The sequence below is a fragment of the Falco naumanni genome, chromosome 9 (assembly GCF_017639655.2).
Source record: "Falco naumanni isolate bFalNau1 chromosome 9, bFalNau1.pat, whole genome shotgun sequence".
Lineage (NCBI taxonomy): Eukaryota > Metazoa > Chordata > Aves > Falconiformes > Falconidae > Falco > Falco naumanni.
Window position 1 is genome coordinate 27,060,688 of NC_054062.1, and position 12,121 is coordinate 27,072,808.

Here is a 12,121-nt window from a genome sequence, read left to right on the forward strand (position 1 = left end):
ACGATTTGAGGATAATTGATTTTTTTTAAATTACTATTTTGTGAAGAGTCAGGTTGAATTCATGGCAGGTTAGGTTTTATGATTCTTGGCTGAATTTTAGCTCTCTGGAGATTAGCCTTTTTGCTTACTCAGCAGCTGGTATTTTTGTGCATAGGATGGTGCCCTCTGGTGCTTTGATAGACTTTTACATGTAAACACAAAACTGTCAGTAAGACCTATTAAGTGCTTACTTTTCACATTGTGTTTCAGTTTTCAAAATAAAAAAATTAGTTGGGTTTTTTTTTTTATGGTATAAAGTAACCTTGTTAGATTCTCTTCAATTAGAAAATGGTTGCATATCTGAAAATTCTCCTTCATTTTTTATTGAGACCTGAATTAAAATCTGTTTATGCTTGTCTTTCTCCCTTCAGCCCAGCTGGTAAGACAAGATCAAGGTAAAAATATTCGTATTACAATAAAACTAAGTTAGTGACTGAGACATCTTTCTGCTTTACGTTAAGCTGTTTCTGACTATTCCTACTTAATTTTATTTTCCTCTTTCGAATACTTTCTGCACTATCTGGTATTTACCTAGACTGGCATTAATATGACTCATACTGTCCAGTTGTTGGGGTGAGTCAGAAAAAAAAAAGTCTCTGTCTATATACAGATTTCTGGGACATCCAGACAAATAGCCTGCTACACATCACCAAAAAATCCTTCAGCTCTGCTTGTGCTTTTTATGGGTGCCCTGCTTGCCCCATTATTAAGGAATGAAAATAGTACCTGCCCTGTCACTGATTCACAGTACTGTTGTCTAACAAGTCACTCAAGTTAATGGTCTCTCTTTGTGCCAAAATCAAGTACAAACTTCTGTCTCCAACATCAGCAATTTTATCTTCTTTTTTTTTTTTCTCTAATTGCCCCCCCACCCCACCCCGAAGACTCATCCTGCAGAAAAGCTTGCTTTTCAGAGTTTCATGGTGTGAATCAATCACTAGTAGTCTATAGGTTCCTATAGTTGTTTAGATCACAAGTTGAAAGCAATTGCAAGACAAACTGATCACTTTTTTCAGTTTGGCTCAGTTCAGGTCTGCACTGTATTTCAGACCGCCAATGTCCACTTTAGGAGTTGGTAAAGCTGAAGAGGATCTTGGGGCTCTTCATTCAGACGTGTATAAGTGTAAACAAAACCAGAAAGAACTATATATTACACAAGTAAAATTTCTCTTGATAGCCTAGGCATGTTTGCCCCTTTTTATGACACTTCCCACTGATGTATGTGTAGCAACTGGAAGTGAGAGAGAGATTTTTAGGGTGGATATAATTGCATGCAGTAGTCGTCATCTGAAGAAATGCATCTGGAAGGGTTACCACTTCCTTACTGTTTTCCCTGCAGAACTCTGTGTATGTGTGTGTGTATTGTAAATTCAGTTACTTTTGTCTTGTAATTTAAAAGAATTAGCTATAGGATGCTTTCAGGATTCCACGTCCCTCTCCACAGTATAGTAATATGGTGATTTGTCTGCCTGATAGTTTAACTCTGAAAAGTGCAGAAGTGCTGTCAGGATTGCTTGCAGTGCCGTAATCTGTTGAAATGTACACCTTCAGACAATTATTCAAAACTGGCAATTACTTTATTTAGATAAGTGTAAGTAATCTTTGAAATGCATCTATGGAAAATGAGCTTCAGTATCAGAAATAAACCATACTGTACTATGTGTGATGTTCCGTAACGGGTAAATGGGGCATGCATGGCCTCAGTTTTGTTTGCAGTTTTGAAAGTAAGTCTAATTTCTGTCCGTGGCCAGAGGTGGCATGGGTCTCCTGAATACACTTGCAAAAAGGCTAGTGCTTTAGGTCAGGCTGCCTTCTAAAGCCTCTGAAGTAGCACGTGTATAGTGTCCTAAGAGTACAGCACCTTGAGGAAGTTAGTAAACTTAATTCATCATCTTACTTCTCACCTAGATCAGAGAGTTGTGATACAAACTGTGAATTTCTTTTAAATACTGTGATGATTTATTTCTTTAAAGGTAAGCAGTTCTGTCTCAGGAGTTTTTTCACGAGTGTGCTGAAGAGGGTTGATTTGTTACTGTTCCCACAAGATGGAGCTGTCTACATATGTAATTAATTTGAAATTTATACTACTGGTGCATCTTAAGGAGCTCTATCAGAATACTGTTTTAGATGACAGATCACCATTTTATTAGTATCCCTGCAGAAAACAGTACAACGTAGCACATAAAATAGTAACTATTATTTTAATAAGGTAGGGTAATTCTGTGGTTAAGGCAGTGTGTGTGGATGTACGCAGTATTGATTTCTTCCCCCTCCAATTTTAAACATTTATTCTCTGTATGATTTTGAATTAAATATTGTGATAATACCCCTGAGAATTATCAATCAGTATTGCATAATTTATCATTAGACTGAAGTATAATTAGCTTTCATATTGAGAAAAAAATAGTAAATACTGATTTTTGTAACAGTGAGTCCTGTCTTGCCTATGCTATACCTTATGTGCTTCCAGAATTTCTGGCTGTGTTGTCTGGAATTGTTTGATAACATTTTAAAAAGAGATCTCCTGATCTCAAATTATTTTCCTTGGTATTTTAATAGCATGTTTGCCAGTGTTAGCAGATCTGAAATTGATAGAAAGGTATCAAGACAGCCATACTGAACTGCAGCTAGTGGATATGCCAAAATCGTCAGGCTATAATTAAGCACAAAAAGATGTTGCATTGCTACCACCAAAGAAAGTTTGGTGGTACAAACTCAAGTATGGAGTTCCTCTTGTACCATCTTTTTACAGTCTTGTTTTCATTTTAGGTATATTTGGTCTACTGTGCTTTACTACTTTTTTCACTTATGGTTATGTTGCACAACTCCGTTATAAGTATACAGTGATAGATTGAAGTCTCTTGTCTTGGTGATGATACTTCTCTCTCACTTCCCTTTGAAAGCATTGGAAGGAGACCTAAACTTGGAGACTTCTTCCACCCTTAAATAAAAGGCTGAAGGAAGCAGTTATAAATTGAACTTTTCTTCTGGTTTTGCTTAGCATCCAGTGCAGAATAGATGGTGAGTCCAGCCCATTCAGAGGAAGCTCATGCATGCCCAGTATCTGTGAAGGCAGTATCTGATGCCTCTGGTCCTCCTAATGTTTTTATTTGTTGCCAGGAACAGTACTCTGGAAACAGATGGGTGTCCCTCTGTCCACCTTGTAGTGGACTCTTATAGAGACAGAGCAGCACTTCTGTAACTGGCTTGTACTGTGTATTTTGGAACACTGCAGCATCAGTTGTTGAACCTTTTTATCATCCCTTCCCCATTTCTTTACGGGTAACAGTGGTACGGTTTACACGCTTCCCCCTGTGCCTTCAGATGCAGAACATTAGGTTGCCTAATGAGAGCTCACTCAGTGCTGACTGTGTGTCTTGCACCTTTCTTTCTTCCCAGGCCAGTTTGCTGCTTTTCCATCCATCCAGCACCAGGTTTTGTGTGTAGGTGTATCCCACTGGCAGGTTTGGGTCACTCATGATCTTCCACCACAGTCCTGAGGTTTAAACCTCAGTCATCCTGGGCAGCCTTGAGGGGTCTTTTCCAGGCAGTCTGACAGGAACCTTTAGGAGGAGAAGCTGACTGTCACACATTTGCTCCTTCCAGGTGTTATTTCGAACTGTGATGGTGGAAAGGGTGAGGGGTGTTTTTCCTTTTGTGAACTACTTCATGGGTCAACAATCTTAGATTTTTTTTTTACCTGGTGCACTTTGGAGAAAAGAGCCTGCCTTTCAGTACCCTAGCCTTATTTTCCTATAAGTGAAAGGAGGATATTCTAGCAATATTTTATTGAATAGATTTTTCCCTGAGAAAATACCAATAGCAAGCAGGCAATCAGGAATTGGCTTGCTTCTTTTGGCGTGTAGGACAGCTTATTATCTTTCTCATTTCTCTGATTTGTTGCTTCTCTGAGTATTGTCAAAGGGAAAAAGAACTCAAAAAGGATGAAGAATCTAGTTACAAGAGCCCTTTCAATCTCTTCTATACCCTTTTCTTCCTTGGAAGGTCAAGTTCTTGTCAGACACTCAGCTATAGGCTTGTTGAACGGGTGCTGATGACCCCAGATCTTGGCAGAGCACAGCTGTTTGGTTAGAAAAGAGGATCTTGAAGAATATGGGAAGTCATACTTCTCTGAGAAGACTGGGAGTGAAGTACTTTCTCTCCACTCAAGAGTTTTAGAGATTTTGACTCCCTGTTGCCCAAGTGTTGAACTTAAGACTGTACTCCTGCAAGCAACACTGAGAGCATTGGAAGTTAAGCTTCTTTCCCCTCCTACCCAACTTAAGATTTTTTTTGTATATATATTTTTATTTTTTTAAAGCAGCTTCTCCTTACAGATTTCTGGAGAAAACTTTGTAATTATGAAAGGAAATTAGAGGCTAAAAAAACAAACAGGTTTTTGATCTCCTGACCTTATTGAACACTTGTAGTCTGCAGTACAGGCGTGTTTGTCTGTGTGACTATGTCATAGAATCATTTGGATTGGAAAAAACCTTTAACATCAAGTCCAACTGTTGACCCAGGACTGCCAAGTCCATCACTTAACCATGCCTCTAAGCACCGCATCTACGTGTTTGTTGAACGCTTCCAGGGATGGTGATTCCACCACCTCCCTGGGCAGCCTGTTCTTCACCACCCTTCCAGTGAAGAAATTTTGCCTCCTGTCCAATCCAAACCTCCCCTGGTGCAGTGTGAGGCCGTTCCCTCTTGTCCTGTCGCTTGTTCCCTGGGGGCAGGGCCCGACCCCCCCTGCCTACAGCCCCTGTCAGGCAGCTGCAGGGAGCGATAAGCCCCCCCGAGCCGCCCCCTCCCCAGGCTGAACAGCCCCAGCCCCCTCGGCCGCTGCTCGTGCGACTCGTGCCCCGGCCCCCGCCCCAGCCCCTCAATGTCTGTCTTGTAGCGAGGGGCCCAAACTGAACACAGGGCTCGGGGGGCGGCCTCACCAGTGCCCGGTACAGTGGGCAATGGCTGCCCTGGCCCTGCTGGCCACGCTGTTTCTGATACAGGCCAGCATGCTGTGGGCCTTGTATTGCCACTGATTCCATCTGAAAAGCTGCCTCAAAAATTACCTGTCTTTGCTGTTGTTGCTATGTCAAGTTATTTGGAACTGCCTGTGCCTTACCTTTCTTGGGAGACTTCGTACCATTGTTTCTGGTACAGTTCTCTGTAATACCTCTTTTCTTGCTTCCTCTGCTAAAGTCTAAGGCTTTTAAATTGCCCTCTCTCTCCCTTGCTCACCCTCACACTTGAGCGTTTTTCCATGCAGCTTTCTGTGTGTGACACAGCTCAGCAAGCTACGCCCGTGATTTCTCCAGGAGTCATGTTTCCTGCTTGAGGTTTATAGGTGTACTATTCAAACAGTTAGTAAAATAAACCAAAAGACCTGATTTTAGCCATTCCTGAAAGTTAGGTCCTATAGAGGCAGCAGCTTTAGGCATGTGCGTGTCATGGTTTTGGTTTGGGAGATGTTCAGCCAGGCAGGCGGCAGCAGGGAGCAGTGGGATTGCCTTCTGCCAGGGGTCCAGCACAGTGCTCTGGTCATTCTGGCTGGAAGCATCTTACCCTGATTTAGTGAGATAACTCTGGTGTTAGGAATACCAGAAAAGCAAGTTTGTATGTTTGCACTTCTTTATATTTAGCAAAGAGTGGAATTTGATGGAAAAGTGATCCATGCTATTTGGGGTAGTCAGAGAAACCAATTCTTTTGTACCCATATTTGAGCATTAGGGCATAAATAACAGACCAGTGAGACTCAGGTCAACCATGATGTAACTGGTTAAGCACCTGGATTAATGCCATAAGGGCTGGGTTCAGTTCTCAGTTTTGCGCCATCTCTTTCTTTTAATGCTGATTTTGGTGGAGTGGATCACAAATGATGCCACTATAACATCAAGTTTGTGTGCTTTTGTTTTTAAGAAGTAGATTTCAATAAAAATCCTTACCTACTGTTTTTAACTGGGGGAAAAAGTAAACTTTGATTTTCTTATTTGTATTTAAACAGGTCTGTGTATGATGACCAACCAAATGCACATCAGAGGTTTATGGAAAAACTAGATGCCTGCATACGTAACCATGACAGGGAGATAGAAAAGATGTGCAATTTTCACCATCAGGGCTTTGTGGATGCTATTACAGAACTTCTTAAAGTTAGGGCTGATGCAGAAAAATTAAAGGTAAGGAACTATTTTTTCAGAGTTTCATGTATCATTGTCTTTGAATTTAAAAGAAGGATCTTGACTCTTCTACTGAAGACTAAGAGTTGAGTGATTATCAATACACTCTGATGTTTGCAACAATTTTTTGAAAGTGGATTATTTATGATTTGTGATTGGAGCTGTGTTGCTTTATCCAGTAATTTACATTTACAAAGCTGAATATTTTATTATGTCTAATTCTGATTTTTTTTAAAATGTATGCTTTCAGAAAATGTTACCAAAATTATTTTCCCCTTTTTAAAGGCTTTCACATAAGGTAAAGAACAATAAATGGTAAACCCATTATTTCTTTCATAGGTCTTTTTCTAATCATGTGTTTATATGTCAGACCTTAGAAAATTCTAAAATCTTGATTAGAAAAATAAAAATACTAGAATTATGCATGAAAAATAAATTTTCTTAACCTTGTAATGAGTAGGAGAGTAGGTGGAATTAGTAGTTTTCATTAGAAATGAGAACTAAGTTTTACTTCCAAATCAGAATGCAGAATATTGAATTATGAGATCTGTCCCTTTTAGCTCTCTTTACACTTTTGAGAGCAAAATATGCACACCAGACAGAATGAGCATAGTTCATCAGAGGTTATGATTAGAAGAGCATTATATAAAGGATATTCAGATAACAAGAGACCAAATACAGCGTCAATGAGGTCATTGAGCATCTTTGTTCAGAAATTAATGAGATTTTTAATAAACTAGAATGTGCTTCCTTATTATGATGACCTAATGAGTCACTTACTATGTGGGAAAATCTGAGGTCGAGCTTTGCCTGCACCTGCAGCATTAAAATGTTGCTGTGGTTTGGAGATTTCCACGTTTGATGTTAATCAACCACCCAGTGTTTGCATTCAGCAAAGTATGAATGTTTAATTACCATAAAATGCAATCACCATTTCTTACAGACAATGAATGGCCCATAGAGCTCATTGAGGTTATCAAAAAGGGACCAGTGGTCAATTGGGTCAATGATTTGAATTGTTTGACAGACCTACAGAAACAAGGAAAGTTCAAAAATCCCAAGTAAATTTGAGAAGTTTGCCACAGAATCTGTTAGAAAGAACTGTCATAAGTAATTGAAGTTAACAAAAGCCCTTTGCGATCAAAAGTTCAAGTTCAAGCTGTAGAGTTAATTTGAATTTGCATTTCTTTGTTCTAAGTTTCTCATGAAGCATGATCTGATTACAAGGGTGAGCAGTCACATCAGGGCAATATATGCATATTTGTCTAACAAAGGTGAAATTATTTTTAAGGTCCAAGTTACTGATACCAACCGAAGGCTTCAGGATGCTGGGAAAGAGGTGAGAAAATGATGCTTCCTATATGGGCATTATGAGTATTTGTAGCAAATTAATTTTTTTTGCATAATCTAATTGTGAGTTTCTTTCCTTTTTTTTAATTTTTTTTTTATTTAATCTCTAAGGTGATAGCCCAGACAGAGGAAATCATCCGATGTAGAGTTCAGCAACGGAATATTACAACAGTTGTGGAAAAACTACGGTTGTGTCTTCCAGGTGAGCGTGACCTATAGCTAAATATGATAGCAAATGAAAAAAGTAAGTCACAATAGCCAAAATGGAAAATAATTTTATTTTTTAAGTTGTGGTCCTGTAATATCCAGCTTAACAAAAAAAGTAATGGGTTTTACAAAGTTGTCAACATGTAGGTTCCATGTCTTTCACAATATTTGACATAGAGCAATTATGACACCTTGGGAGCAGGCAACGAGACAGATGCAAGTGATGCAAACAGTGTAGCCACCTACAGCTTTAAATGTTGTAATATTTTTAATATGAAAACTAATGACTTTGTTGCTTAAGAACGTGGTTTTAACTGTTTGAATTCTAGTGAAAATACTAATGATTCTGTTTTGATGATGTACTTACAGCTCTGTGTCATTACAGGTGTTTAATAAAATATAAAGGCTCTAAATGATGTTTCAGAAAGGTAATGTTGGAGGATTGCACAAAGCTCTACAAGGGTTTTATTCTATTTGTGATATTGGTGTAAAACAGATTTGAGACTTCTTTGTAAAGTCTTGTTGACTTGTTATGGGTACAGTAGGTGGTACTGTTGCCATTTAATGGAGACAGGTCATAGACTGGTAATGCAGATAAAGTTATGGTATGTAGTAAGTTAATGCATATGCTTGATATATATGCTGTCTACTGTTCTGTTTCATCTTAATTCTTTTTTATTTAAAAGCTGTTAAGAGTTCAGTTCTTTTTTTTTTCTTAGCTGCATTCTGGAACATTTTTTTGCTAGTTTATTACATTTATGTTGCAGTAGGAATTAAATAAGGTAAAATTAGCATATCCTTTTCTATCATTTGTTTTGTCCTTTGCAGTATATATTTTCCTCTTTCATTTACTAAAATCGCAATAAGATCCATGGCTTAATCTGCTTGTTTTTATGCAGTGCTGGAAATGTACAGCAAACTGAAAGAACAGATGAATGTAAAAAGGTGAGTGAACTTATTTCTATGAGTAAAATACAACATTTGTAAGTAAATGGATGGAATAGCAAACACAAATGTAAACAGGTAAGTATTCTAAGTCCTGTAGCTTGGTACGTGTAGTCTTCTTTTCATAATACCTTGTCTGTGTTTCAAGACTGTAACCACAAGTGAACAAATGTTATATTAAATATACAGAGTTTTAGGAGCTTAGTGATTACCATGAAAAATAATGTTTACGTAAATAAACATGACATGCAGTGAAATTATGATTATAAAATGCCAAGGAGAGTGTATTTTTTTTAATACTTGAAAAAGTTTAAGGAGCAAGAATAAGATCCTTAGGGAGTAAAGGTCTTTCAGAATACATTAATACTTAATTAATCTATCATCATGTATTTAAATAAAATTCATTTTTCAAGAAAAAAGGACATTTAACTCCAGATAACTTTCTTTAGACCTATCTGGTATCTCTATGCTAATCTTTTGCTCAAATGGAACTATGAGAATGAAGTGCAGAAAATATTTTGTGGTTTGGTTTTTTTCCCCTTTGTGACAGCTGGACTTGTTAAAAAAAATTAAAACCATAATTAAAAATAAATTGTTAGAAGAATAGTTTCTAACTGATGTGTGACCAGTTACTCCTTCTTCTGTTGTGTCTTCAGTTTCCATCTTCTCAGAGAGCCACACACTGCTGCTGTAACCCCAGTATCCCCAGTTCTCGCTCCATGGAAGCTTGGCTGCCCCTGCCCTCTGTAGCTGTTAATCCTACCCCACTGGGGCTGCCGCTACTCCCTTGCACCTTGTGCGTGCCCGCCCCAGGAGCACCACTGCTGGTGTTTTCTTCTTCATGATTTCTACAGCATCATTACCACCTTCATCCGTGCCTTCTTTTCGTACAGCCTCAGTCACACCAATTGCTCCGTGTCTTCCCTTGCTGGATTTGTGATCATTGTCATTGCCTCTTTGTGCACCTGGCACCGCTGCAGCAAGCTCCTGCTAACAAGTCTGTCTGGACCTGACTGTTTCCGTTTGGAACTGGCTATGCATAGTCAGGTGTCTACAGGGCTACTGTGTAATCTAGATTTACTTCTGGACTGTTTGTCTGGATTTCTTTTGTCTGGGTAGCCAACACCTCCAGCCATACCACCAGACATCAGAAAATCCTCAACAATGGACGCTGTATATGAGTAAATGAGCTCTAAAGCCTGTGTGCAGACATGTCCAAAATGCATCAGATCTACTGTACACATCAAATCAATCCACATTGCAGAAAATCTGATGCATCTTTGACAGTGTTATGTATGCTACATGATACTTGGGCACACATGCTGTCTGGGAGGTCTTATGCAGAAGAAGGCTCTGTAAGAGCCTTAAGAGTAACTTAATAGCTATGGCACTATTCTGTCCCCTTATTACAATCAAAACTTGCTAGACATGAACCAGTGTGGTAGATCTTGTCAGCTTGACTACTATATGCTATTTCCTCTGAACAGGACACTGGTTTGACATCTGCTTAGAGCAGCTGGCAGCACATTGTAGTGTTTTTGAAGCAGCTCAGCAGAAAGCTGTAAACAGTCCTATGCCTTTGCTACTGTGATCAGAGAACAGACTACAGGGTGTGCTGCCTGAATTGCACTGCTTCCTTCTGCAGGGTAGTCTGTAGTGTGTGCTACCTTTAGTGTGTTGAAAATACAGAAACACTGAGATCAGGGCTTGCATTCTGTCATTCCCTTGCTGTCAGGCAAGACAAGCAGCATCCCAGTTTTACAATTGAAAGGGAAGTTATAGTTCCTAGTGTCATTAGGACATTAGGACAAATTCTCATCATGCAGAGATCACTTAGGTGAGATAAAATTACAGATGGCTTTTAGCATTTTGATTCCACGTTTGCTAGCAGTTTTGTAGAGTCCGCTGATGGTTGATGTGCTTTCTGAGAAATCATCAGCATTCTTTAAATCTAAAACTAAGTTTCTATTATTTAAGAGATTCAGATCTGATAATTTTCCTGTGGACGAGTTGCCAGACAGGAAGTCTTAAAAGTCAAAGGACGATACACTGAATTGAGGGGTTTGGACATGTCATTGTCATACCATAAGAAGATCTAAGAGAGCGGGGACATGCCATAGCTTTGATGTATCATACCTTGAAATCACATGGAGTGCGGAAGGTTTAGACTCTGCTGCAGGCTACTGCTCCAGCTGAGATATCTCTTTCATTAGCTACGCTACAGTTACTACTTTGCTTGTGACTTACATTTCCCTATAATACAGCCCAGAGGTGGCTATCCTGTGAATTACTTGCAGGTAATTCAAATGGTAATTTCCTTGTGGATTAGCAGGCCACAGAACCAGAGTGAGTGTATCCTGGCCTTTGTACCTACGTGATTGAGCAATAGCAAGTACATCCATAGCATCAGTGCAAAGACCTGATAGCTGATGTGTGCAGATACAAGGTGTTTCAAAGTTGACCTTTCTGAGTTTTGCTGTGAAGCTTTCCTGGAAGAGTCATAGAGGAGCATTCACAATCTGTGTCTTAAAACAATGATGAAAGTTTATTTTAGGCAAAGGTGGTTTTTGGCATATGCCTTTACTGAGCTTTGTAAATGCAGCAAAGCTTTCATTGGTCTTTTTTAAAAAAAAGACTGCTTTTTTTTTTTTTTAACTTTCTCTGCAGCCTCTTAGAATATATCTTCATTTTTCCATTTTCTTAGTCTTGCACTATGAATAAAACTAACATTTCTAATGTTCAAAGGCAAGGAAGACAGAAGTGTGGATATTCTGGTTTTGGGAGACAGTTGTTCTAGGATAAAGATTGGAATTCCATTTCTTTTTCTCCATGGCAGATGCCTTTTAAGATAATGCAGGATTTTGGGTCTGGAATACATACTGGTTTATGCAGATGGGATGGAGGTTTACTGAGGAGTCCGAAAAGCCATCTATTGATAGCAACTTACGGTCCTTACAAACATGTGCTACATTTGAACTGATGACCTAGAGGTGAAAGTCTCTGTATCCTATTTATCTGTCTCTTGAGCCATGGATAACACAAGTTGACAAGAACTATAGTTGTGAGAGGAAGTAACTGTGGAATCTGCTCCAACCAGACACAATTGGCTGGAAAGAGTTACGGAGGGTTTAAAGTCTTAGCTGAGGAAGCACAAGGGAGAGGTGTGGTTTTTCTACTGCTGTCCAAAATACCCAGTAGGGACTATGCATTTAGACTGAACAATCTCATTCTTTAATTTTAAGACAGAGATAAGGTCTCACACATTTTATACTGATCTGTTACCATGGTCTGTGCATTTGGATTTTGATATGTGTCTCTGGAGAAGGTTCCCAGCTGCTTCAAGTGATTGTGGTCTAATTGGGAATTGTTAGAACTGGTGGTTTTGCAAGTCTTCTTCCACAATAAGT

At 39.0% G+C, this 12,121-nt stretch overlaps 1 protein-coding gene across 10 annotated transcripts in view; it reads left to right on the forward strand.

Annotated features, from left to right (window-relative positions):
- The window catches only part of EXOC6 (exocyst complex component 6), a 95,877-nt gene that overhangs the window by 14,611 nt on the left and 69,145 nt on the right, over positions 1-12,121 (forward strand). For all 10 annotated transcript variants that reach the window (XM_040605319.1, XM_040605321.1, XM_040605315.1 and 7 more), the window contains exons 2-5: positions 6,041-6,212; positions 7,504-7,551; positions 7,674-7,764; positions 8,669-8,714. In XM_040605319.1, coding sequence (XP_040461253.1) covers positions 6,041-6,212; positions 7,504-7,551; positions 7,674-7,764; positions 8,669-8,714 — 357 coding nt within the window. The remainder of the gene's footprint in view (positions 1-6,040; positions 6,213-7,503; positions 7,552-7,673; positions 7,765-8,668; positions 8,715-12,121) is intronic.